Below are 27,979 nucleotides of genomic sequence, written 5' to 3'. Positions count from 1 at the left end.
ATCTTATGTGCATGGATGTCAGGTCCCCTGGAACTGGAGTCACAGACAGCTGGCACCTGCCATGTGGGTGCTGGGAATTGAACCTTGGTCCTCTGGAAGAGCAGTCAAAGCTCTTAACTGCTGAGCCATCTCTCCAACTCCAAGTTTAATAATTTGTGTAAAATTTCATAGAAGTCTTTCACACCTCAGTTAAATTTATTCCATGATTTTTATTTATTTGTTGTTGCTGAGTTTCGGGTTTGGTTTTTCTTTTGTTCCTTTTTTTTTTTTTTTTTTGAGATTATCATGAATGCATTTCTTTCCGTGACTTTATTTTTCTTATTCATGTATAGGAATGCTGACTGCTTTTTCTATCACATGCTTGAGATCTTTTCTAAATCCCAAAGCTACTTGTACATATTTAGAGTTTTTGCTACAGCAGCATCTACTTCCTAATAATAAAAATCTATGTTCATTTTCTGGGTGTGCCAGAACAAAGAACCACAAACCATGTGGTTTCAAACAACAGAATCTTACTATCCGTTTTCCCAGGCTGGGATTTGTAATCTAGGTGTTAGTGGGTTATATCCTCATCTAGGCTCAACTGAGGTCTTCTAGTGCAACCAGGTTGGTGGTAGACTTCAGATTCTGTCGCAGTAAGCCAGGCTGCCACTTTTCTGGCTACCAGACTGTTGTCAGTCCCTCATTCTCTTCTCAACACAACCTCTGTCTCCACACTCACAACCACATAGACCCTCCAGCTGTACCTCCTGAGCTTGTGTTCTCCAGTGGGGATGCCAGGCCCAAAGGAACACACTCCATCTCTGAATCAGCTCATTCCAGGTGTTGATTACGTCTGCAGAGGCTTACCAGTACCTCATTAATGCTTGCTCAGACAACTGAGAAAACTGTGTGTACAGTAGCCTTGAAATAGTATGGCATCTAAGAACCTGCCTTTCTCTTTCCTTCATCCACAAAGCCGTTGTCTGGCCCTTACTTCTGATCCAGTGAGATCTGGAAATTATCCTGGTTAGTATTTATTGTCAACATGAGATAACCTAGAGTCACCTGGGAAGAGGGAACCTCACTTGAAGAATTGCCTTGGCCAGACTGGTGTGTGGCCTTGTCTGTAAGGGGTTATCTTTGACTATGATTGCTGTGGGAAGGCCCAACCAGCTGTGGGCATTACCATACCTATCAAGGGGGTCTTGGGCTGTATAAGAAATCTCTGAGAGCCAGCCAGAGAGCAAGCCAGCAAGCAGTGCTCCTCCATGGCTTCTGATTCGAGCTCCCTCAGTGTTGGGTTGTGAGCTGGAAATGCAAGTCAGATAAGCCTTTTCTTCCCAGGTTGATTTTGATCTGAGTGTTTCATCACAGCTATAGACAGGAAACTAGGACAGAAATTCGACAGTCCCTCCTCTTGTCCCACCTCTGCCCTTCCCTCCCTCCACGCTGGCAGGCTTTCTGCGAATCACACATTCTCAGAGCCTCCCAGGCCTGCAGGGCACGCCCTGCCTCTTCTTCATTGCTGCGCTCTGAGCTTTTATTTCCCTGTTTATAATATGCAGCTACCCCTATTTCCTATGTACGATGATGAGTGCCACGTCCCAGCCAGGTAAGACCCTTGGCCCAGCTCCAGTGCATGCAGCCTCCCTCCCTGTCCTCTGAATAGGAGCGTCCACTGTCAGCTCCTACTCCTGCCGGTGTCCAGGGACTTCAGTTCCATGTAATCTAACTGAGACAGAAAGGACACCAGTGATGCGATGGAGAGGGACTGCTCTCTCACTGTTCAGTCCTTCCCACGAGATGACCAGCACCTGTCACCCCGTGGGCACCTCTCACCACGAGCATCTCAGCAGCGTGGTGGCAGCTTGGCAGCCAGGTTAGAAACCCAGTGAGGGCCTGGGTGAGACAGTCACAGTGGCTGCCACACCCGGGAAGCGGGGGACGGGGGGGGGGTGGTGGAAGAAGGCGTTTCTGTTCTTGCTTTGTTGACTTACAGTGAAAGGGCTGGGTGCAGCCCATTCACAGAGCTGTTGGGATTTGTTCCACATGTGAGGTGTGTTTTTAATTTAATGGTTTATATCATGGTGGATGGTGTTTACAGCAGTGAAGTCAGTGAGAGATGAAAGCACTGTGGGCCCAGAAATCTTGCTTGGCACACAGGCTGGTCTGAGAGAGGATGCCGTGTCTGCCTTGATGGTCATGGGTGTAGGTCATCTGAGGGGCATAGCAGTACAAGGGAGGAAAAAAATGAGAGACGAGGGTGGGGTGGTGGCCTGACCTCTTTGATCTCACTGCTCTCCAGCTTGGAATCCCTCAACCTTTCCCATGAGCAGGAGTCAGGAGTTGGTTGGTCACTAGCCCCGGTTCTACACACTGTGCTATTCGGCTGGATGCCATGGGTCTAGTACTCCTGGCCGTGGTACAAGTCAACAAGCCCCTGGTCCAAGGGAAGAGGGACAGGAGCCCAAGGGAGGAGGAACGAGTCAAGGCAGCAGAAAAAGTCAGGTCCCCAGTTCTGTCTGGGAGAGGGAAAGTGACTAAGGAAAGGGAGTACTACCCTATGCTATGTCCAGTTGATTTGATAGAGTTGCACCATACTCACACATGCACCGGGTATGTGTTATAAGAGTGTGTTATGGGGGGGGGGGCATGATTTGATAAGTGACACTATACCCACACATGCACAGGGTATGTGTTATAAGAACCCTGTGGTTGCCTGAACCTCACATAGTGTCTGGCTTGACTACTTATCCTTTGTCTATGATTTTATAAGCTAAAATTCAGCGATGGCAAATTAAAAACAGCTAACTGAGCAAGGTGGCACACATTTGTAATGTCCGAACTTAGGAGGCTGAAGCAGGAGGATTGCTAAGAGTTTATGGCCACCCCCACCCTACCCCTGCCAAACACCCTTAGATTGTTGTAAGTGCTACAACCTGTTTTCTTTTTAATGATTTATTTATTTTATGTGCATTAGTGTTTTGCCTGCATGTATGTGTGAAGGTTTTGGATCCCCTGGTGTTAGAGTTCATTGTAGACTGCTATGTGCGTACTGGGAATTGAACCCAGTTCCTCTGGAAGAACAGCCAGTGCTCTTAACCACTGAGCCATCTCTCCAGCCCCTAGAACCTGGATTTTAATTTGTTTATTACACAGTGAATTTCACCTTTTCACCTGAAGGAAGTACTTTCATGGCTAGTCTTTGGTGTGTAGTGACAATTGATCCAATCATGGAGATGGCTACCTAGTCACTATGGGGTGGGTAAGGTCAGAAGCCAGTACTGAGCCCACAGTCATGAAATTTACCACACTGCCCAGAGGGTGTGTCAGTTCAGACTACAGAACTATGGGGGCGGGGTTGTTCATGTCTTTAGATTGTGTCTGCCTAAAGTCAGACATCAGACCTGAGTGAGATCAGACCTGAGTGAGGGAACTGGCCTGGGTGTCTGGGTGACGCTGTTCTGCACCATGTGCGTTGGTGAGTACCAGGCCCTGGTAGGTGGGTGGACTGACTGCGCTCTGGACCAGGGCTCCACCTCTCACCAAAAGCAGATGTTCACCTCTGGATCCCTGTGGCTGCGTGCAGCCTGAACAAATAAAGGAATGACCACAGGCTCCGAAGAAAGAGGGGCGGCATCGCCTTTCCCAGCTTTCAAAGAGACGCTTCCAAGACAAGACTCTTTAGATTTGGAATCATACCTCCTAAGAAGCTTAATTCTTTCCTTATGTCTGGAGCCTGATAAAAACAGGCTCCTTTGAACACAGTCCCATGGTGCTACGTGTATGACGGGAAAAAGTTCCCAGAAAAAGTTCCCAGGGTCGTTTGTGGGCAGTGCCTGCAAATGCAGGGGTGCAGCCCTCAGGAGTGCCCAGGCAGGGTTGGGCGGTATTGGGGGGCATGGACAGAGAGAGGGTAACACCTTCAAACCCTGATGATGGGAGAGGCTGCTGAGGGGTGCGGGGCACTTGTGAAGGTGGGGAGCAGGCTGTGAGGGGAGGGGGTGGATAGACTAGAGGAAAGGGCCCCTAGGAAACAGAACCTGAGTAGGGGTGGGGAGATAAGGACCCACTGGAAGGAAGTAATCAGAGGAAGTGGGGTGTTTGGGTCCTGGTGATCAGAGTTGGCCAGGGAGGGGAGGATGGGGGGTGGGGAAACAGAGGCCCTAGGGAACAGGATGTCAAAGCCCTGGTGGGGAGGGGAGGGCAAAGGTAGGCATGGTGGGAAGATGGGGACTGAGTAGGATGTCTGAGACAGGGAAAGGTGCAACAGCAGGCCGTGAAGCTGTAAGCAGCTGTTTCCAGCTGTGGAGGGGACGGAGTTGGCAGGATCTCATGGAGAAGCAGAGGGCAGCACTAGTACTGTGTGGTGAGGCAAAGAAGGCACACCTCTTTACAAAGCCCAAGCTGAGCTCTGTAGATGGCTCCTGTGGCTCTGCTGCCTGTCCCCATGGAGTCTGAGAATGAGTGCAGGTATGTCCCCAGCCCTCTGGTCACCAGAGCTAGGCCAACCCAGGACAGCCAGACATGCAAGGATTCCTCCCCAACAACTGCTCTGGGGTCGCTGCAGAAAGGTCATTGGTCAAAGCCAGCAGCGAGGCATCAAGAGCAGGTCTGTGCCTGGGGACACAGGTTCTAGGCAGATAATCACCAGGCTCCTTTCTCCGGGAACTCTGTGTTCCAAGGAGTGCAGTAGTGTGTATGTTTGTGTTCTCAGACGTGTGTCTGGGTGTGTCTTCCTGTGTGTGTCTGGGTGTTCTGACATTTGCGCTGTGTGTGTGTGAGTTGAGTGTGAGGACCTGCATGTGAGTGTGAATGTGAGGACTGTGTCGCTGGACACTGCCTTGCTTCCGCCTCTGGTGAGGGAATCCTTGGATTTGCTTTTACATAGTTTCCTAAACACTGACTTTCACTTCTTGGGGGCTTCGGCACTAAAATAATGATAGTCCTTGGCCACCCAGAACCATTTTCCCCAAATCTTACCTTCAAGGAGCCCTGTAATCCAGTTAGGAGCAGTGATAGAGACAGGGTGTCTTCCTGCATTGACCACAGGGCAGTTCCAGCCACCCCAGTTCCCAGAGCCACCCAATACACTGCCCCACCCCCATCTCCTGGAAGGTTCTAGATGGTCAGAGTGTCTGTCTCTCTGAAGCCCAGCCTTGGAAGACCCTGACCAGGTCCTGATGCTCTCCGCAGTGAGAAGTGATCCTCACCATTACTTCTCACACCAGTCTCCTCTCCTGGGCACAGCTGGCCTTTGTACAGTCCCGGGATTATACAATGTGCTGTCTGTACCAGAAGGAGAGGGAACCCCTCTGCCTGTTCTCCAGAGCTCTCCCGGATGTACATCCCCTCACACTCCACCCCCAGAAGGAGGCTGGCCCCCACACCTTTGGGTTGTTTACTGCAGGCTCTCTCTCTCAGTCAGTCAGTCATTCTCTGGTGCCCAGAGTCCTATGGGAGAGCAACAGATGCTCTTCACCACTGAGCCATCACTCTGTCCCCCAAATTGGTCATTGTTGGGCCAAGTGTCAGACAGTTTCTTAGAGTCCAAGACAAGGGGGGACTGCCTGCACACATGGACAGACTTGGAGTGAGAAGCGCCTGCTCCTAGAGTTCCTCCCTCTCAACAGGCTTCAACGTCCTGGTGTTTTGGTGCCCATACCTGATCCCAACCCTGGCCCTGGCCGTCTGCTTGTACCCAGAGCCTTCATAGATTAGACTGGCTTCAGGGTCCTCTAAGTGCGAGTCAACCTTAAGTTCTGGTCTCCAGAAGCCCTGCTTCATCCTGGTATGTCGTAGGTTTCAGACATTCATCACCACAGCTGGCTTCTTAATGCCCTTTATTAATTTTCATTAAACATATAAGCAGCTATATTTTGGGGGTATTTTGCCACATTTTCCTTCTCTTGAGCTTCTGAGTCATTTAAATTAAAATCTATTCTGTCAATTTTTTCAAGGGCTTGCTATGTAGTACAGGGTGACCTTGAACTCTGAACAGTCTCCTCACCCCCCCCTTTGAGATTACAAATGTGCACCACTGGGCCAGGCTCAGTTAAGCTTTCAAAAGAATAGTGAGTTTGAACCGGGCGTTGGTGGCGCACGCCTTTAATCCCAGCACTCGGGAGGCAGAGGCAGGCGGATCTCTGTGAGTTCGAGGCCAGCCTGGTCTACAGAGCGAGTTCCAGGACAGCCTCCAAAGCCACAGAGAAACCCTGTCTCGAAAAACCAAAAAAAAAAAAAAAAAAAAAAAAAAAAAGAATAGTGAGTTTTCTGTGTAAATTGGGCATGGTAGTGAACACCTGTAGCTAAATTCTTCTGTACTTGGGAGGTAAAGACCAGGGAACCAGGACTTCAAGGCCAGTCTGAGCTACATGGTAAGTTTGAGGACAGCCTGGGCTACATGAAATCTTTATCCAAAAGCCCCAAAAGATTTATGTAAATTTTATTATATTTATTTATTTATATTGGACACACAGAGAGAGAGGTGGAGGGAGAGAGAATATGAACAGAAGTAAGAGGATGATCCTGAGTTCGAGGCCAGCCTGGTCTACAGATTGAGTTCCAGGACAGCCAAGCTGTCACACAGAGAAACCCTGTCTCAAAACAAAACAAAACAAAAAAGCAAGAAACAGAGGAGAACAATTCACTACCTAACCAATAGGATGCATTGTAGCTGAGACTCCTAATCTCAGATTTCACATTTCTGTGGGGGTTGAAGCCAATTCATCGTCGCCGTCACTGCCTTTATAAACGCTATGCATCAAGGTTTACAGGAACACATGCATATGGATTTCATTTGTTTCCTTGCTGTAAGTCTGAAGTCCCTGACCTCCATTGCTGGCCATTTTTCCCTGATGGAATTCACATACAAACCTCCGTTTACTGTCATTGGCTTTAAGCACCACTTTTAGTTTTCTCTCAGAAGTGTTCTCACATGTCAAGTCTCCTCCAGAACCCATCTTGTGTGTGTCACACCCTGGGTCCCATTTCCTGTGAGAAGAAGGGACATGGGGCTGAGCGAGAGTTTTCTTCCTGCTTTGGTCTGGTTTTGTTTGTTATCTTTTGACATGGGGTCTCACTGTGTTGCCAGGTTGGCTAGAACTCATGATGTTCCTCCTGCCCTAGCCTCCCAAGTGCTGGGATTAAGGCATGGGCTCTGTGCCCCACCTTACTGTGGTTTTGAAATCTACGTGAAAGAGGGAAGAACTCCTCAGATCTGCAGCCTTGGAGTGTGTACTGGGACTGAGCCAAGTCCAAGAGCTGAGATGATTCAGGGCTGGATTTGGACCATGAACCAAAGTGACATTCTCAAACACAGTTATCCCTACCATCAAGTCTTCCAAAAGCCAAAATTCAGAATCAGCAAAGTTACAAAAATAGAATTCTGAAAAAATTCAAAATCTTGAAATTGTTCATTAAACACTTTTGTTATTAATTATTATTATATGAATGTATTATTATTATTACTGCTAAATATTTTTGGGGGGTAGGTACTAGTGTCAATGCCTATTGGGAGATCAGAGGATAACCTTCAGGAATCAGGTCACCTTCCACCATGTGGGTCCCAGGGATTGAACCCAGACTGTCAGGTTTGGCAGCAGGCTCCTTCACATGCTAAACCCTCTTATAAGCTCCCTAATTTTGAATTTTTTTATTTAATATTTCATTATTGGTAGTATTTCATATCCAAGACTAATTTCAAACTCAAGGCAATCCTCCAGTCTTGCCTTCCAGAGTGTTGGGATTACAGGTCACCAAGGCTGGCTAATTTATATTTCAAGAAGCAGATTTGAGAAACATGACACTGCAGCATAACAGTTCATAGGCTGTTTTGCAGAAAAATGTAGGCAAATGTGGCTCTCAATGTGAAGAGAGTAAGAGATAATTATCCTAAGTCAAATAAGAGTGATCATGGCCTGGGGACACAGACTCATGTGGCCCTCAATGTATAAATATTTACAGCAACAGAAAAGACAAGGTGCTTTAAGATGTTAGTGGGGACATCAGGCAGACAGGTTCCTGTCCTTTTCAGTGTGTCATCTAAGAAAATCTCTTTTCTATAATACTCATCTCTCCTGGAACTTGCTCTGTAAACTGGTTGGCCTCTAACTTACAAAGATAGCCTGCCTCTGCCTCCCAAGTGTTAGGATTAAAGGCACCACCAAGTCCGATCTTTTTTTGGGGGGGGGGGTCAAGCCTAGCTTTAAGAGCGATGCTGGAGCACAGAGAATTTTTCCCTTACAGTTACAGTAAATTCCAGTTACAACCAGTATTTATAAACAATGAGTTATTCCCATTTCTCTGTATGACATCTATCCAAGAGCGCAGTAGAGAAAGACAGGGTGCCGTGCAGAGCAGAGGAAAACGTGGGCTCAAACATCAAAAAGAAACCCTGAGAAAATGAATTTCAGGCTGTAAAGGAAAAAACTGACTTGTATGTAACCAACACAACAGTGAGAGGGGTCTTCATGGCTATATATGTTTCTCTAGTCATTAGTGAACACAGCACACACACACACACATATATATATGTATATATATACACACATACATACATGCATGCATGCATACACACACACACACATACATACATGCACACATATGCCACTCTGGGATGTTCAGGAGGCAGACTGGATAGCTTTAGTTCAGTTCCTAGAACCATAGTGGAAAAAGAGAACCAGTTTCTGAATGCTCTCTCTCTCTCTCTTTCTCTCTCTCCTCTCATACACACACAAATAAAAATAATAAATAACATATAGTTTAAATTTAAAAATAGCCACTCTGCTCCTCTGAGCCTTAGATACTGGCTATTAACCACTGATGCTGAGGATGGGGGCCTGTGTGCCCAAGTGTGGCCTCACTAAGTACAGGAAAGAAATTGATCAGTGCCCTGTGACTTGAGAGTTTATCTTGCCCCCTGCCTGAGGACTAGCTTTCATGGTACCAGAAGGCACCATGGAAGCTTCCAAAGGAGAGAGGCAACCACAGTTCTACCCAGCTATGACACATATGAACCATATCAACAACCGGCATGGCAGGATACCCCTATTGGTTCAGTAGTAGCACACATACCTTAGTAATAGCTAACTGCTCTAATTGGACTCAAGGCCCTCTCATGCCTGGTACTGGAAACCTGGCTAACTACTTAGTGCCAGTGAAGTCATGGTTATTGGGGGAGAATCTACAGCCACATAGTTACTAAACCAACATATCTCCTAACAGCAATCTATAAACAGATAAGTATAGTCCTCACCCCTCATCAAGGGAACGTCTCTCTGTAACAGAGCCCACTACAGAAAACCATAACCAATCAATATGCAGAGTTGTGGAGCCAAGTCCCAATGGATACATCTACAAAATGTTCCTGCATCTAAGACTTAAGGAACATTGTGGCGTGGGGCATAAAGATTGTAAGAGCCGGAAGATCGGGGGCTTTGCTTTGAGACTGTCTCTCCTAGCAACATCAGAAGCTATATCTGTAAAGTCTCACCAGCATGACTGTCCGGATATGAACTGAACAAGGACATCATCGAACCTGCCAAACTGTGTGTGTGTGTGTGTGTGGGGAAGCCTATGATGAGGCCTCAACCCTGCAGGAAGAACTACATCCAGCTGAGTGAAGCTAGGGGTGGGAGAGGCGGTCCTCCCGGAGTAAAAACATCCCAATTGGTTGTCTGGTGCCAAATGGTCAGCCCTAGCAACACATGTACAACTAACATTACATGGACTTGACAGGTTGCAAATACATCATGCAATAACAATTGATGAAAAAAGAGACTGTGGATTTGAAGGAGGTGTATATATGGGGTGTATGGAAGGGTTTGGAGGCAGGAAAGGAAAGGGACAAATGTAATTAAAACATAATTTCAAAAATAAACAAAGACTAAAAATAAAAAGAGAGTCCACCTCATCATCCCCAGATAAAGTGACAACAGCTTTTCCAAAACTCATGCCCATGTTTAAAGAATGTTAAAAACAAACAAACTAAAAACTTCCAGTCTGTGGGACAACCATTCAGGCTGTGTACAAACAGCCAGAGTTGGCAAAGAAAATGGTACCTCCATTCTTGGAGATACAAACCAGGGCACACGAGCCCATCAGAGCACCAGAGGGGCACGCCGCCATCCTCTGGAGTCCATGGAGGAAGTGGGCTCCAGGACCCGTGTGCTTCATGACTGAGGCCAGAGAAGCCTGACTAGAGGTGAGCTCCACCCCAAGAGGAGGCTGCTAACTGGGCGTCCCCACCACTCAGAAGAAGGGAGGTGGCTGAGTAGCCTTAGGTGTGACAACTGTCTTTGATAGATAGACATATCCCCACCCCACCCCCACTCCCCCCCATCCCTGGTTTCCCTTCCTGCCTTTCCCCTAACGTGGACATTTCTGTTCATGTGTTCCCTGGAGCCAGAGCACAGGCCTGTCGGCCTGGCAGGGGTGGCAGGGTTAGCGTTCTCTCTGGTGTCACCCAAATGTGCTACAGAGCCTTTGTCTTCCTCAGCTGGCTCTCACCTCAGCGATTGTTTCACCTGCCTGGACAGTCTAAAAGCACAGGGCCTCCCTCTGGCCCCACAGTGCCTCCGACCTTGAGGGTACAGGGCCCAGGGAGGCAGTAACTGCCTGACCTTCCCAGAGGCACCAGCCTGGCACATTCACAGCCAGATACTGTACCAGCTGAGCACCATCTTCAAAGAAACTGAACTGTGACCTTGCTACCCCCAAAGCCACACAGTGAAGGGCTCTGGGCAGATTGGGCCTTCAGCAGAAGTGGCCTGGTCTGGCCCCTCTGTGTCCACTGGGGCCTGTTCAGATACTATAGGGTCCAGACAGCTTCCCAGGGAAGCCTGTTCCACATGTTGGAGCAGCATGTCTAACTGGGTGTAAGGTCTGTTCTTCAAGAACCAGGCAGAAGCCTTGAATGTGTGACTTCCAGGCTCACAGGTGAAGTGCCTGGATCAGCCTGTCCCCTTTAGGGCCAGGCCTGATTTCTTTGCAGGGCCTGGCTCCCCTGCACACACACAGTTAATACATGCAAGGCACACACTTGCACAGCTCGGCCTCTGTTTAAATACATCTCAGGGCACACCCTAGGACCAGTCTCCCTGAGCCCAGGTCTGTCTGGTGTCTCCCTACCTTTTATCAGCACAGGAGCAGGCAGAGCAGGGAGTTCTGGGTTCTTGTCATTTTTGAGGCCACTTCCTGACCAAGTGGACCACCAAGACCTTTTCCTGACCTTGACCAGAACCATTCATTCCTGAGGAAAAGCAGATGGTCTAAGAAGGTGGTGTGCCTGGCAGCCAAGTCCAGAAGAGAGAGTGTTTCTTGTAGGGCCAAGTTTTGTGGCCACCAGGAGAGGCTGAGTATCAGATCCTTCTGGAGACTGAAAACCAGGTACATTTTAGCATTCCTCAGAACCCTGAGAGGTAGGCCTTAGGTGCTCCTGACCCTTGGTGTGTGTGTGTGTGTGTGTGTGTGTGTGTATGTGTCTGTGTGTATGTATGTCTGTGTCTATGTGTGTCTCTATGTGTGTCTGCCTGTGTCTGCGTGTTGTGTCTCTGAGTGTATGTGTATCCCTGTGTGACCCTTGGTGTGTGTGTGTGTGTGTGTGTGTGTGTGTGTGTGTGTATCTGTCTGTCTGTCTGTCTGTCTGTGTCTGTGTGTTGTGTCTGTATGCCTGCATCTATGTGTCTGGGTGTGATCCTTGGTGTGTGTGTGTGTGTGTGTGTGTGTGTGTGTGTCTTTGTATCTGTGTGTATGTGTCTATGTTTGTGTCTTGGTGTGTGTGTGTATCTGTGTGTGTCTGTGTCTGTGTGTCTGTGTATCCATGTGTCTCTGTGTGACCCTTGGAGTGTGTGTGTGTGTGTGTGTGTGTGTGTGTGTGTGTGTGTGTAAAGCCAGTGGCTAGAAAATCCAGGTCAAGCAGAGCAAAGAGGAGCTGGGAGGGGAGCTAGGAGAGGGTCTGCTCATAGCCCTCCTGGTGGAAGCTTACCCAGGTCCACTTCCTGGGAGCTCCACTCCAGGAGGCAAGGATCAGTTTGGGGGATTCCTCTTGGCTCCTTCTGAGACTGAAGTGTGGGATGAGGGCTGGGATTAAGTTTCCATCTCTGCCTGACATGCTCCCTTCACCAAGGGGAACTGAGCCCCCATAATCAGAACCAGCTGTGTCTCAGGCTGGGATATTGGGATGCTGGGATGCTGGGGGTATGGTAGCAGTGTCTGCCTGAACAGAACTGCGTGGTCCCACTTCCCCCAAGGAAAACCTTCTGAAATCTCTCAGTTTATTGTCAGGAAATTGAGATAAAAGATTCCCATCCAGAGCCCATACTACTGCAGGGTCTCGGCCCTTCTCCCACACTGCTTGTTGAGCCTGTAGAGAGTGGCTCTGGCTCCTGGGACCAGGAAGCAGGACTCCATGTATTGGACTCCAAGCATCAGGCAGCATTAGCCTCCAAAAGAGCTGGGATGGGTCCCGTGGACAGACTGCACATTGTCAGGTGTTTGCAGTTGTGACAAGATATCTGACAGGAACAACTTAAAACAGAAGTGTGTCATGGTTTGAGGTTTCTGAACGCTCTGTCCCACTTCATCTGGCTCCTGTGTTTTACGCCTGTGGGATGGGAAGTGCTACAACCGAGCATCATGGCAGGAGCATGTGTGCAAAGCAGCTGGACTAGTGGCGGAGAGAGGCAGACACAGAGAGGACTGGGGACAAGAGGCAGAAGTCACAGCCCTCGGAGGCTTGTGACTAGTGGTCCTCCTCTAGCCAGGGTCCCACTCTTGATGGCCTCCTCGGCGGGGTGAAGTCACCAGCAGTTTATCTGATTATGAAGTCAGCAACTTACCAACGTCATTCAGCTGGTATCCTAGATTTCTGCTGCTGTGTTAAGATTCCATGATCAGAAGCAACGTGGGGAAGAAAGGGTTTATTTGGCTTACAGATGGCAGTCCATCATCAAGGGAAGGGGCTTGAAGCAGAAACCATGGAGGAATCAAGTTTCCCAGCTTTTTCCAGGCTCAAGGACCGCCTGCCCAGGGGTGGCACCACTCTCAGAAAGCTAAGCCTTCCTCTATTGATTACCAATAAAGAAAATGCACCCATAGACATGCCCATGGCCAATCTCATGGAGACAATTCCTCAACTGAGTTTCTGTCTCCCCGTTATGTCAAGTTGACAACCAAGATTAGTCATCACAACTAGGCACTAAGCATCAACATACCAGCCCGGAGATATGTTTAGGCATGACACCTTAAGAATGGCCTACAGGTCCGGCAGCTGTAGCTGCTCATGTGAGTGTTAAGTTTAGGCTTTGAAAAGGGATTCTAGTCCAGCATCCAAGACCCCAGGACAGTCACATACACGGAGGCCATCAAAGGATACCACACAGGCACTCCAGTGGCTTACCTTCAAGTCAAGCTCACTGCGTGAACCAAGGGCACAGCAAAGACTCAACTGCATAACAGATTTCCCACAAGGAGGGAAACTGACTGGAAAGAGTCCCTGTCTCTAAAGGCTGCTGGACATAATACAGGGGATGAGAGGAGGGAGGGGGACCGTGAGCACAGGGTTGGGAGGAGGTAGGGAAAGGAGCACGGTCACAGTGAAAGGGAAGAGGAGTGCATGAGCTTGGTGCAATGGGAGGAGGGAGATGGGAGACTCTCAGGGAGGGATGGGTGCAGGATGCCGGGGAGGGGGACTCCTGGACACCAGGCTGGATGCCTGCCTGTGTTGATTTGTTCCTTGTTTATCAGGGTTTATCAGTGTAGCCCTGGCTCCCCTAGAATTCAGTCTGTAGACCAGGCTGGCCTTGAACCAGAGATCTGCCTGCCTCTGCCTCCCAAGTGCTGGGATTAAAGGTGTGCCCACCGTGCCCAGCAGTCAATGCCATTTTAAATAGTGTACTCAAAGCCTCTCATCGGGGTAGGGCTTCGTAACTGGCTGTCTTTTTGTAAATCCCATCTGCCACTTTCAATATGTCCCACTCATATTGTCGGCAGTTTATTTTCATGTTAACTTTTAGGGCAACTTAGCAGTGTTTCGCCTGTCATCCTGCACAGCCTGTTGTAGCAAAGACCGTTGAAAACCTCCCTACTGCTGGAGGAGGGTGCATGGGTACAAAAGTGTCATTGTGAGAACGCATTAGAGGCTGGTGAACTAGGTGGTGGAGTAGGTGGTGGTCGAGTAGGGTCTCAGCACTCAAGAGACCCTTCGTCCATGGGCAACACTACCCTGAGTCCACGGACAGCTACATAATCAACCACAGACACACAGACCCGTACTAACAGACACCAGGGGGAAAAAGGAAACAGATTTCGGTGTCTGTCACTCAAAAGCTTGGGGTCAGAAGTATGTTTGATTTTTTGTTTTCAGATTTTGGGATATTTGCAAATTGAGGACATGCGACATCCTTGTCATGTTTCTTTCACATTTCCTGTTCACCTTAGGCTTGTAGTCTAGAAAGGGTTTCACGCTTATCTTCAGTGCACCTGCCCTGTGAGTATCACCTGTCGCCTGAGGCCATGGGTGTAACCTACCTAGTGTGGCATCACAACAGCTCTCAGAGGTTTCGAATTTCAGATCTTTTTAGATTCCAGATTTTCAGGCTAGGAATGCTTAGCCAGCCTCAGTGGGGGGGGGAAAAATCAAAGCATTTCTGGCTCGCTCATCAGGAACCCCATCTGCAGGCTCATCGCTGTCTCTTCCATAGGCTCCAGTTCAACTCGCTCATGTGGATTCCTACCTACCTCTACTCAGAGCACCCAAGCGCGTCACCAGGGCCCAGAGGCATTTCCCTGTCACATTGCTTACTGTCTAATCACTGCCTGCTCTGGGAAAGCCGAGGGAATCTTAACGCAGCACAAGCCGGGCCCTGACCAAGTTCCCCACTGAGAGAGAGAGAGGCTGAATTTAGGGCATGGGGCTTGGGGTGAGGCCGGATGGTGGGGAGCATTCCAGGCATGCCGAGCTGAAGACTGGCTCCGCCTGGTGGGTGGCGCCTACAGAGGCCCCTGGCTGACCCTGCATAGTAGGTTGTTCCTCTGCCCCCAGACTCCTACGTGGCAGCAGAGTTCAGTGAGGCCACCAGACCCTTCCTTCTGATGTTCATGCTATTGTGGAGAGTCCCGTCTGGGTTGGGACGGGGTTGCCATGCAGCCCCGGAAGGACAGTAGTCACTGGTAGCTTTCCTGAGCAACTGAAGGAGTGGGCGAAACAAGCAATGTCCTCTCTGTGGCCCCTCTTTGAGCTGAGGAGCAGGGTCCAGGGAGTCTTCCTTCCCCCTACTGCAGTCTGTTGCTGCACTACCATAATGTGGCCTGTGAGGAGGTCTAGAAATCCCACAGCCCATCTCTGCTGCCTCACTTAGGAAGGTGGTTGACCACACCCCTGACAATGAACAGGCACACAGAGGAGGCCGAGGAGATCAGCATAGGCAGCTCAACCCCTCTGCCTATCTCAAGCCGACTTGGAGGATGGCGTGCCACCTGCATACACTTTCCCAGCCGCAGGCATCTGCCTCCTGTTTCCCCGAAGTTCAAAGGCAGACAGCTGGCAGGCAGAAGCAGGGTGGCTAGCCTGTAGTTGGGCGTGTTGTCTGTCTGGACAAGCTGGCCTGAAGGGGAGGAGGTGTGGCCCCCTGGCCTAGCCTTGACCCAGCCCAGCTTTGATTGAAGCCATGTGAAGGGTGGGTGGGCAGACAGCCAGGATTCTGACCCTGAACAGCCAGGACTCTGACCCTCAGGAGAGGTGCCGTGGTCCTTGGATGCCAGACTGTCTGCAAGCTCTTTGCAGGGCTGGGCACATTCTCCTGGGCTGACTAGAGCCCCCACTCACTCAAGGGCTTGAGGAGCAAGCAGCTCAGCTGTACTTCAGTGTACTCAGCTCAGGGGGAGCTTCAGCTATAGAGGCTGGGATGCAGCTCTCAGAGCATCTCATCTGGAGAGAGGATGGCAGTGACCTCCAGGGAGCTCCGGAGTTCTCCAACTGGACCTTCTGTATACTGGACTAGCCTGTTACACAAGACTCAGTGACTGCTGCGGTGCTTTCCACAATGCGGGGTTTTTAACCAAGGGTTCATGTGTGTCCTCCAGGGCCATGGTGCCACAGGGGAGAGATCAAGGCCCAGCAGGCTCAAAAGCTGGAATGAAAGGCAAGAGAAAGGTAGTGGTGGACTGCCTACATCTTCTGTGGGGGGCCAAAAGGAGAACAGCCCCTTACAGGGCTATGGACACAGGTGGGCATGCCAATGGCATTAAGGGGCGCTGTCTTTGTGACTTCTGGGTGTTCCTCACCCCAAATATTTATCATCTCTTCTGCAGCATGCCTACCTACCATCACTACAAACAGAGCTAGCTATGAGCCTCACCCCGCCCCCTCCCCCACACACTTTGTGGGCTAAGCTCTGATCCCCAGCTCCTGAGCAGTTCATCCTGGAGTCAATGGTCTTTTTTTTTTTTTTTTTTTTTTTTTTTTTGGTTTTTATGAGACAGGGTTTCTCTGTATTGTTTCTGAGGCTATCGGTCCAGCCCGGCCTCCAACTCAGGGATCCGCCTGCCTCTGCCTCCCGAGTGCTGGGATTAAAGGTGTGCGCCACCACCGCCCAGCCGTAAATGGTCTTTTAACTACTTCAGAGTTCATCATTGCCAGGACTGGCTGAAGCCTCTGCCAGGCTGCAAGGTTGACATATGATGTGTTTTCATGGAGTATGGAACAGCAATCTCTGCAGCCTGCTATCCTGAGGTCATCACCTATACACCCTGCATAGTGCTCAGAGTGCCATGCTACAATGTGGGTGGTACATGCATACACAGGGTACAGTGTACACTGCCCGGTGCGTGGAGGGCTGGCGACTGATAGCTGCTTAAGTTCTGGGGGGTGGACCCTACCCTAAGCCAGAGTTCATCTCACCCACTCAATCTGTTTTCAGAGTCCTCTGCCCTCCTGAACATAATAGGTCTATTCTCTTCCTGATTCCTCTTCCAGGGCCCACAGGCGTGCTTTGATGGGCTAAGGGAATGAGAAGCCTTGCCAGAGTGCGGATCCATAAGTCATGGCCTACAAGATAGAGAGAGCTAAAGAAGCCACAACATCCACACGCCACATTCTTGTGTGAGGACCATGGATGGAGGGGACTGAACCAGAGCTCCAGATGCATGCATCTCAGGAGCAAAACACACATGAATTTGATGGAAATTTTGTAAGATACAATGAAAGACATACACCCCTGCTACCTACTCCGAAGTTCTCAGCCAAGAACACCCAGCCATCTGATGGCCTCCTTCTAGAGTGAGGCCTAGGTCTGCTCTCTGGTCCTGTCTCCTTTCCCATCATCTTGTCCATTTTAGAAAATAAAAATGTTAAGAGAGCCGGGCGTTGGTGGCGCACGCCTTTAATCCCAGCAGAGGCAGGCGGATCTCTGTGAGTTCGAGGCCAGCCTGATCTACAAGAGCTAGTTCCAGGACAGCCTCCAAAGCCACAGAGAAACCCTATCTCAAAAAAACAAAAAAAATGTTAAGAGAAATGCAGGTAATAGAAGTCAATAAGTAGCGTGCCTCCATGGCCTCTGCATCAGCTCCTACATCCAGGTTCCTGTCCTGTTCAGTGCCTGCCATCACTACTTTTGATGCTTAACTGTGTTTTTAAAGAATTATTTATTTATTTTATGTGCATTGGTATTCTGCCTGCTATGTCTGTGTGAAGGTGTTGGAACCCCTAGAACTGGAGTAACACACAGTTGTGAGCTGCCATGTGGGTGCTGGGAATTGAACTCAGGTCCTCTGAAAGAACAGCCAGGGCTCTTAACTGCCGAGCCATCTCTCCAGCCCCCTTGATGCTTCATTGTTATATCGCTCTGTGAGTGAAATAAACCTTTTCCTAACCAAGTTGCTTTTGGTCATGGTGTTTCATCACAGCAATAGAAACCCTAACTAAACCTCCTGGAGGGTGTCTCCCAGACACCTGAGTTACAAGGCTTGACCAAGTACAGTTGGCTCAACCCTCTACTCTGTCTAGCATTGAATTATCCAACAGTTCCAGATGAGGCACCGTCTTCAGACATCAGCCTCTCCCTGCCTCAGCTTCTGACAAGGCCTGGCCAGGTGACCCTGGGCACAAGGTAGTGGTACCTGGTCTCTACCTCTACCTACCTTCTTCCACCCAAGCAGAGAGCCCTAGGCAGTGCTTACCACTGCCATAGCCCTTGGAGACCAGTCCAAGGTCCCAAGTGGATTCTCCTCACTGACCCCTCTCCAGTCTCCTGCCCAGGTAGGTGGTTGGGGATCCAACTCAGTTGGTAGAGTGCCTTCCAAGGATGCATGATGTTCCCAGTACCTCCCCAGCATCGCCCAAGGCCAACCTGGGCTACGTTTAACTCAAAGAGAGAGAGAGAGAGAGAGAGAGAGAGAGAGAGAGAGAGAGAGAGAGAGAGAGAGAGAGAGAGAGAGAAGAGCTAGAAGAGGGCTGTAAATATGCATATTGCTAACAATGGTATCCTAGATTTTTATAGCTGGTCAATCCAGATACAGTACTAGTGGGAGATGTCCCACCTCCTTCTCCTTCTCACCACAGGTAGATCACCCAGCTAGAAATCCAACAAAGAACTTCAGAGTCAACTGCACCATAGATCAACAGGACTTAAGGGACACCAGCAGAATTATTTCACCCAATAGCTGTGACTTCTTCTCAGCAGCCCATGAAACTTTCTTCAAACAGGATCAGATTTTAGGCCACAAGCAAGTCTTATAAACAGAGAAAAAGAAGCAATTTTAGGACCTTTTCAGATCAACATGGAATAAACCTGGAAACCAGGAAGAGAAAGTATGCAAAGTTATGAGCACTGGACAATGCACTTTGAGTGGGTCATTGGGAAGGAAATAAGAAATTCCTAGAACCAAATGAACACGAGATCACAACTTCAGGACTTCCAGAGAAGACCATTGGTTCTGAGGACAGTTCATGGCTAGGAGCACTTACACTGGAAAGTCAGAGACTAGGCAGGCAACCGAATGATGCCACTCAAGTTCTTAGCATTGCAAGAACACATGGAGCCCAAATTGGCAGAATAACAGAAATAACAATCAGACCTGAGACTGATGAAACAGACAGAAAACACAAATCAATGGGGATGAAAACTTGGTTCTTCCAAAAACATGAACAAGATTGACAAACCCTCAGCCAAACTAACAGGAAGAGAAAGGAGAGCTCAAATAATAAAATTAGAGGGAAAGGGAGTATGTTATAGCAGATACCACTGAAACAGAGAACAGTAGGGCACATTTGGAAAGTTTATGTTCCAATAAATCAGAAAATTGTAATAAATAGATATATTTCTCAACATATATGACCTACCAATACTGAGCCAAAACAAGGGAATAACAATCAATGCTCTTAGAGCAGTGGTAACCATCTCCCTGCCAAAAGCTGGGCCATACAGACTCACTGATGAACTCTACCAGGCCTTTAAAGAGCTAATCACTTTGACATAGTGGCACACACCTTTCATTCCAGTACTCAGAAGGCAGAGACAGGAGGATCTCTGTGAGTTTGAGACCAGCCTGGACTACATAGCAAGTTCCAGGACAGCCAGAGCTATCCACTGACTTAAAAAAGAAAATGAGCTGACAGATTGGGGCTGTAGGAATAGAGAACCTGAGTTGAAATCCAGCACCCATGCCAGATGGCTCATAAACACTTGCAAATGCTGTTCCAAGGTAGCTGACACACCTCTCTTGTCTTCACGGGTATACACACACACACACACACACACACACACACACACACGCACGCACGCACGCACGCACACACGCACAAATGCACACACACATGCACACACATATATAAATAAATCTTTTGAAAAAAAGAATTGCAAATGGGATTGTATCAAATAAATGTTTCCACACAACAAAAACAACAGCACCAAGAGCCATCCTATAGAATAGAGAAAAAAATCTGTCAGCTATTCATCCAATAGAAGATTAATATTGAGAATATACAAAGAACTCAAGGATAAACACCAAAAGAGTGAAGAATATATTAAATAAATGGGCAAATTAACCAAACAGACATTTTTCTGAAGAAAAAGTACAAATGGCTAATTAACACATAAAAAAATTCAACTTCCTAGCCATTAGGAAAATGCAAATCAAAACTATGTTGAGATTCTGTCCCATCTTAGCTATAATGGCTCTCACCAAGAGGAAACAGGAAGTGATGGTGCTGAAGATACACACCAAGGGTGGGGGACCCTTACACATTGTGAGTAGAAATGTACATTAGTGTAGCCATACTGAGATCAGTATGGAGTTAATAAAATACTAAAACTACAGCTGCGACATCGTCTAGCTACACTACTTCCAGGACTTCCAGGAAGACACTGAGAGGATTCTAGCATACCATGTTTATTGTGTCAGTATTTACAATAACCAGGTTATAGAGTCAGCCTATGAGACAATGGATAAAGAACAGGTGATACAGATCCACAATGCAATTTTATTCAGTCACAAAGAAAAATTGTCCCATTTGCAGGCAAATGGATGTAATTGGAGCTCGTCATGTTAAGCAAAATAAATCAGTCTCAGAAAGCCAAATAGTGCATGTTTCATCTCATTTACAGACTCTCAAGGGGGAAGACACAGAAGCAGGATGGGTTACTAAAGAAGAAGAAAGGAATTGAGGGGAAGAGATGATGAGAGGGTGTCTGTCTTAGTCACTGTTCTACTGCTGTGAAGAGACACCGTGACCAAGAGGAAGCATTTAGCTGGTGCTTGCAGTTTTAGAGGTTTATCCAGTATCATCATGGTGGGTAGTGTGGTGGCACGCAGGCAAATGCTGAAATAGTAGCTAAGAACTACATCCTGGTCCCTAGAGAGACTGGGCTTGGCGTAGGCACCCTCAGTGACACACTTTTCCAATGAGGCCACACCCCCTAATCCTCTTAATCCTTTCAAACAGGGCCACTCCCTAGTGACTAAGCATTCAAATGTATGAGCCTATGGAGGTTATTTGTATTCAAACCACCACAGTGTCCTAGTTTGCTTTCTCTGGGACTGTGATTAACACCATGACCAAAAGCAAGTTGGAGAGGAAAGGGTTTGTTTCTTTTCAGCTTACAGTCCATCATGAAGTAAAGTCAGGACAGAAACTTGAGGCAGGAAGGCAGGAATGGATGCAGGAACAGAAACAGAAGACCTGGAAGATTGCTGCTTACTCACCTGCTCTCTAGACTCACATTTTATACCTCCCAGAACCACTTGCCCAGGAAGCTGGGCCCTCCCACATCAATCATTAATCAAGAAGATGCACCCCGGACTTGCCTATAGGTCAATCTGATGGAGGCATTTTCTCAAGTGGAGGTCCTTCTTCCCAGATGGCCCTAGTTTGTGTCAATTAATTAATTAATCAGCACACAGGTAATAGTGGGGGAACTATGATTAAAAGACTTCATGTGCATGCTTGGCAATGTCACTATGCAAAGCCATTATTTTGTATAATTAATAAACACGAAAAAAACAAGACTGGGAGTGTGGACCAGTGGTAGAGTACTTGCCTAACAAGGTTCTAAGTTCAATCTCGGTACCACAAAAATATACCTATAAAATTTACCATCAAGACCATTTTTAAGTGTGTAGTTAAGTGGTATTAATACATTCATAAGTTTGCACAAAATACCCAAGCTACCTATCTCCTCTTCCCATCTGTAAAATGAAAATATACCCACCCAACAGCAACTACCAGTTTCCCAGCAATCACCATTCTATTATGTAGCTTTGTAATTTTAACTAGAATAAGCAAATCAATCAAACATAGTGAAGAGTAGGAGGACAAAGAACAAAAAATGAAATGAAAATAGAAAAATGAAGAAGCAGCTGGGGATGAGGGGGAGAGGGAAGGAGGAGGGAGGAGGGGGAGGAAATGCCCGCAGCATTAAAGCACTCGCAAGCTTCTTTCCGCTTCTTTCCGAGAAGCCCCTTTCTTCTTCCTGCTGTGAGTAGCTTCTTTGGACTTGCACTTTACTTCATAGATTCTCCCTTCATCTGTGTCTGAAGACTTGCTAAAGCCATTCAGTTAGCTCTGAATTTGAGTTTTCAATTCCTAGAAGTTCCATGGAGGTTCTTTAAAAACAAAAAAACTTTAATGTATACCATCCAGTTGTTGAGAAAATGGAAACTTAGAGGCCCAGTTTCTCCTCTCTGACTTTAGCACAGCAAGCGGGTGCTTTATGGTCTCTGGCTGAGAATTCAGGTGTCTGGGTTTCTTCCCATCTGTTTTGGACTGTTTCTCACTCATCAAATCTCCTCTCAGGTTTCTTCTGTCTTTGCTCCTGGGCTGGAGAAGTATCTAAATGTTATTTGCAGAAATAAGCAACAGCCCTAGGGTAATATTTTTCTGTCCTAAAAAGCTCGTGTTTACATTTGCTGGACACACAGAGCCGAGGGTGTTAGAACTTGAGATTTCCTGAGTCTAAGGCCTGAGCCACCCAGATGCTTCTAAGCTGGGCTGCCGTCCATCAGACTGCTGACTTGCCTCTGCCCATCCCCTCACCCTTCGGGTGCACTCCTCTTTGTTTTCAGTCAAAAGCAGGTGTGGCTGAGTATGATCCACACCCTTGATGGGTCCTGGACTCCTATTTGTTTCCTTAACCCTGAAAGATGCCAGAAATGACAGAGTCCCTTCCTGGCCCTTCCTGAAAGGGCGGGATAGCCTGGGTGCCAGGATCTCCTCACTAGCCGAGCTTCCTCAGGAGAGTCATCACTGTGCTTTAGATATTTCCTGCTTCTATGGAGATGGCATTTGTGTTGTGTGGTGAGTTTTTCCTTGTCCTTATTAGGAGGGCTGGTCCTCACTGCATTGCTCACCATGACCGGAAACTTGTCTGCATTTTAATCTAAAGTTTTAAAGGGCTTTCAGTGGTCACTTAAGTTCAGTTCTGTATAAAGGGCGTGGTGAGATCTTATTTTTCCTCTCTGCAGATCCTGTGTCCAATAGAATTCCCACTGACAGTCCATGCCTGTTGAGTCATGTGTCAAAGCTCTGTATCTATAAAGATCTAAGTCTGGGATTCATTTTTGTAACAGACTAAAGTTCAACTCCTTCCCCTACAGCAGTCAGAACCCTGACTCCAAACAGAGTGATAGTATTCAGAAGTGGGGCCTTTGGGATGTTGTGATGGTGGGGCTCATGGATGGGGATAGTATCCTTGCAAAAGGGGCTCCCACAGTTCTCCCATCCTCCCATTTTGTGAGGACATGGCCAGCAGATGCCAGTCTGTAAGCCAAGAGGAGCCTGACAGGTGAAGTGCTGGCCCCCTAACCTCAGACAGACCCCAGCCCCAGAACTGCCAAGAATACTGTCTGTTTTCATGAACCATCTGGTATAGTCACAAGCCCTCTAGCATATGGAGTTTTGGGTTTTTTAATGTTTTTTTTCTTTATGTATATGTGTGTTTTGTCTGCATGTCTGTCTGTGCGCCATGTGTGTCCAGTGCTTGAAGAGGCCAGAAGAGAGCATTGGATCCCTTGGAACTGGAGTTGCAGATAGTTGTGACCCACAACGTGGGTACTGAGAATTGAGCCCAGGTCCCCTAGAAGAGCAGCATTAGATCTTTGTTTGTTTGTTTGTTTTTTTCAAGACACGGTTTCTTTGTGTAGCTCTGGCTGTCCTGGAACAAGTTCTATAAACCAGGCTGAACTCGAACTCACAGAGATCTGCCTGTCTCTGCCTCCTGAGTGCTGGGATTAAAGACGTGTCACCATATGGCTGCAGTATTAGATCTTACTCCTGGAAGCATCTCTAGCCCTGGAGTTTTGTTAACAACCTGAATTGATGAAGACGATTCCATTATGTCTTTCTCCCCCACCCTCTGTTAATTATTGTCCTAGGTTATACCTTACTGATATTTTAATTACCACAATCTTATTCTTCTTGTTTGGCTTCAGTGAATCTAGTGTGATTAGAAACAGCTGTTATTTATGACATCCACCTTCATATGTAAGTGCACAGGATGGCTCTAGCCCTCTGACTTTGATACTGCTCCTAAAGCTTTGTAATTTTCCTCATCCCTTATTACATAGCCTTATGGAGTCCTTTCCTTAAAATATTTTTTTAAATTATGTGTATCTATGTGGTGAAGTCATGTGCACCTCTAAGGCCACAGGTGACAGACAGATACCTGGAGCTGGAGTTACAGATGGTTATGAACTGTCTAATGTGGGTGCCAGGAACCAAACCCAGGCAGGCCCTCTACAAAAACAATACAAACACAGCCTTTTAACCACTGAGCCATTTCACCAAACCCAGGCAGGCCCTCTACAAAAACAATACAAACACAGCCTTTTAACCACTGAGCCATTTCACCAAACCCAGGCAGGCCCTCTTCAAAAACAATACAAACACAGCCTTTTAACCACTGAGCCATTTCACCAAACCCAAATATAGTTTTTTGTTGTTTTTTTTTCTTTTAAGATAGGGTCTATTATGCAGCCCTGGCCTTGAACTCACCTGCTTCCCCAGGGCTGGGATTAAAGGCATGCATCACCATGACCAGCGGGGTCCTCCCTTGAAAGTAACAGAACTGTATACACTTGTCAAAATTTGCAAGAAGGGGTAGGTTTTACTGTATATAAATAGATTTAATTTTTAAAAAGAGGTTTTGATAGCAGATGGTGAATATGTAAATAGTAATAATTTGACAGATCTGAGTCTGCCATAGAGAGAGCTAAAAGCACTGGGGTTTTATAACACAGAATTCTCAAACAGAACCTGTCTATCTAGGTCTGACCATGGTGTGTGTGTGTGTGTAGGGGGGGGAGTTCTAAAGTACATCCTGAATGCTGGCAGTTGACAGGTTCCTATATCTGCTGGGGACGGCTATATCTACTGGGGACGGTTACCCGCTGAGGACATCATCAAGTATACAGGCCCAGGTACTGTCGCCTGTACCTGGCCGGAGATCAGGCATCCTGCCTTGCAGTCTTTAATGTCAGCCTCCACGCGGTTCAGGGTCTGTCTACATCCACCTTTCACTAGCTCAAAGTCGCCTGCTGGGGGCGCCACGAACGCATCCAGTACCTAGTCACGTGTCCTGCTTGCGGCCTCACCGGGGGGGGGGGGGGGCACGTCGCATTTCCTAGTCAGCTGCCCCTCTCCTACTGGGCTGAGCCTCCAGCTTCATGGCCGCCCCTACTTCCGGCTTGGGCCCCCTGGGAAACCTGCTGCTTCTACTCCTGCTGGCTACCCCAACCTGGGTTGCGTCAGTCAGTCACCGACACCCTAAAAGCCCGGCAAATTCAGTGAGAGACGTGGGTAGGTCCCTGTTCCACAGTCTGGGTGGTGGTCCTTTCTTCCCGGGTGGAACCTCGGCCCTAAGACCCGGCCTGGCCCCTTCCCACTCACCTACGCGTTGTCCCCTCCCCGACCCGTGGCCCGCTCCTCCCCTGGTGAGACCTCGTGCCCATTCTGCAATTGTTTCTCTCCTCAGCCTGTGGCCAGCCAGTTCTGCCGGGCAAGATCTTGGGTGGAATGGCGGCACCGGATCAGAAATGGCCGTGGCAGGTCAGCCTGCATTTCTCTGGCCTTCATGTATGTGGTGGCTCCATCCTCAGCGCCTACTGGGTGCTGACAGCAGCACACTGCTTTGATAGGTGAGCGGTGCAGGCTCTGTTACAGGTAATGGGGCAGGGACACGGGACAGGAGAAGCCAGGAGTGCCCATGACTTACTTGGACTGCCTCAAGCTCTATCCATGGCTAATACACTCATTCCTCTGGCCCCAGGCTCCAAGCTACTTCCCTCGAACCAGCATAGACTTAGACTTATCCACCCTGGCTAGTGACTAGGCCAGAACCTAGGTGTGTGGCCCGTCGTCTGGAGCACAGCCCTTCTCCACAGACTAGGCTACATCCCTGCCTGAGAAGCTGGTCCCCATTTACAGCCCCCATTCCAGGTTCCCCTCCTCCAGGAAGGTCCTCCCCACTAGAGGAGTGTTCTCCTCCACAGTGAGCACAGAGTGTTCTCTGGGCAGACGGCCCTGTCTCCTGAGCCTCATCCAGTCAGGCCCACAGCTGTAGTGTACAGGGGCTCATCAGCTGTTCAGGAAGAGGCAGGAGAGGGGCCCACGTGCATAGCTGTGTGGCTCTCATTGGCACGGACCCCTGTTGGTTCCCAAGTCTCCATCTACCCAGGTCAGGACCTCTCTGGGGTCAGATAGTCAGGCCCCCATCTGTGGGCTGGTGATACAGGGGGCTGCAGGCAGTTGGCCTCTATTCTAGTCAACAGTGGGAAGAAGATTGAAACCTTTGACGTATACGTGGGCCTCACCGACCTCAGCGTGGCCACCAGATACACCCAGTGGCTGGAGGTTAACAAGCTGATCATTCACCCCACCTACATGTGGTTTCATCCTGTTGGAGGGGACGTGGCGCTGTTGCAGCTGAAGAGCCCCATCGTATTTTCTGACTCCGTGCTCCCTGTCTGCTTGCCACCTCCCAACCTGAGCCTCCACGGTTTGTCTTGCTGGGCTACTGGATGGGGACATGTCTCACAGCAAGGTACGCGCTAGACACCATCTCACAGAAGTAGAATGGGTGTCCCTGATGTCTGGGAAGGCGGACAGGAGAACAACTTAAGCCGAAAGATGCAGACTCTAAGGAAATAATCCACCACAAATAAAAAAACAGCTGCCAGAGATGAAAATTCCATTATGGGGCTATGGCAGACTGAGGGAGGACCAAATGACCTTGAAGACAGATTAAGTAGAAATTATCTATATTGGAACAGCAGAAATTATCCATATTGAACATATGTGTGAAAGGGAAACAGAATGATGTAAAAAAGACACTCCCAGAATTATGTGGACTGGGCTTCCCTGTGTAGGTGGGGCTTCCCTGTGTGGGCCAGGCCTCTCTTGTGTGTTAGGTGACTCCTGCATGTGGACAGGGCTCCTCCTGGAGTGGGAATTCCTTTCAGATTTGTCCTCCATTGACCAAGAACCCAAGAATAACTCTGACTCCTGTCCTCCAGGAACTAAGACTTCTCGGGATTCAGACAGGCACCGTCACCTGACAGCTCCTCTCCCTTCTCCTCATAGGCGACTCCTTGAAACAGCTACAGGAAGTCCAGTTGCCACTAATCCCCATGCTCCAGTGCCAGCTGCTCTATGGATTTACAACTTACTTCCTGCCAGAAATGTTGTGTGCTGGGGACATCAAGAATGAGAGGAATGTGTGTGAGGTATGTCCCATTCTGTTGAATCAGAGTTGGACTCTGATGTAGGTAGGGGACTGCTGGGGTGGCTGTACCCAGGGAGACAGTGTGTGACAATCACATACTCACACACTTGTGTCAGACCCCAGTGTTGAGCCTCTGGGGTCCATGGCCCCAGAGAGGGGACTTTGTGTGTGTTGGGGGCCGGGGGGAGGAACATGGGCCCCTCTGTACCTGAGGACCATACCTGGACTAGCAGATCACAGACAGCCCCCTTCCTTCACAGGGTGACTCCGGCGGCCCACTGGTTTGTAAGGTGAATCAGACCTGGGTGCAGATTGGAATAGTGAGCTGGGGCCGAGGGTGCGCCCATCCTCTGTACCCAGGGGTGTATGCCAATGTCTCCTATTTTTTGAATTGGATCCATTATTATTTGAAAACCACACCCATTCCTCCTCTGCCGACCCCCTCCCTCTGTTCATCCCTGACAGCCAACCCTAGCATTTTTGTGACCATGCTGGCTAGTCTGTTGGTGTGGTGAGGACCGAGACACCCACCCACCCTCCCCACCCCGGGTAGGCTGCCTCATGCCCTGTTTCTACCCTCTGTAGCTCTCCAGCCCTGTCCCCCCATCTCCGTGTGCCATGAAGGCAAGACACTTTTCCCAGACTCTTAAGTCTGTAAAAAGTTGAGCAAAAGAAGTGGAGAGGATCAGAAATGAACCAGGAGGGAGAGTTGGGGGACAGCTGGGGGGAGCCAAGAGCTTGGGCTTTACACAGTCAAACTTATTAAACATTCCGTGAAGCAA

At 48.6% G+C, this 27,979-nt stretch overlaps 1 protein-coding gene across 2 annotated transcripts; it reads left to right on the top strand.

Moving 5' to 3' along the window:
- Window positions 1–41: 41 nt before the first annotated feature.
- Window positions 42–27,979, top strand: Prss38 (serine protease 38). Of its 2 annotated transcripts, none has more exons than XM_040748735.1 (5): window positions 42–1,594; window positions 25,449–25,611; window positions 26,245–26,516; window positions 27,056–27,198; window positions 27,458–27,979. In XM_040748735.1, the coding sequence occupies exons 1-5, from the start codon at window positions 1,570–1,572 to the stop codon at window positions 27,710–27,712; spliced, it is 858 nt and encodes a 285-aa protein (XP_040604669.1). In that variant the 5' UTR covers window positions 42–1,569; the 3' UTR covers window positions 27,713–27,979. The 2 variants fall into 2 exon arrangements, with proteins under 2 accessions (XP_040604669.1, XP_005067932.1); XM_005067875.2 differs by lacking the exon at window positions 42–1,594 and adding an exon at window positions 24,472–25,273.

Source organism: Mesocricetus auratus, unplaced genomic scaffold (genome assembly GCF_017639785.1).
Source record: "Mesocricetus auratus isolate SY011 unplaced genomic scaffold, BCM_Maur_2.0 Super-Scaffold_100007, whole genome shotgun sequence".
Taxonomy (NCBI): Eukaryota; Metazoa; Chordata; class Mammalia; order Rodentia; family Cricetidae; genus Mesocricetus; species Mesocricetus auratus.
This window is presented reverse-complemented; position numbering and strand designations above follow the sequence as displayed.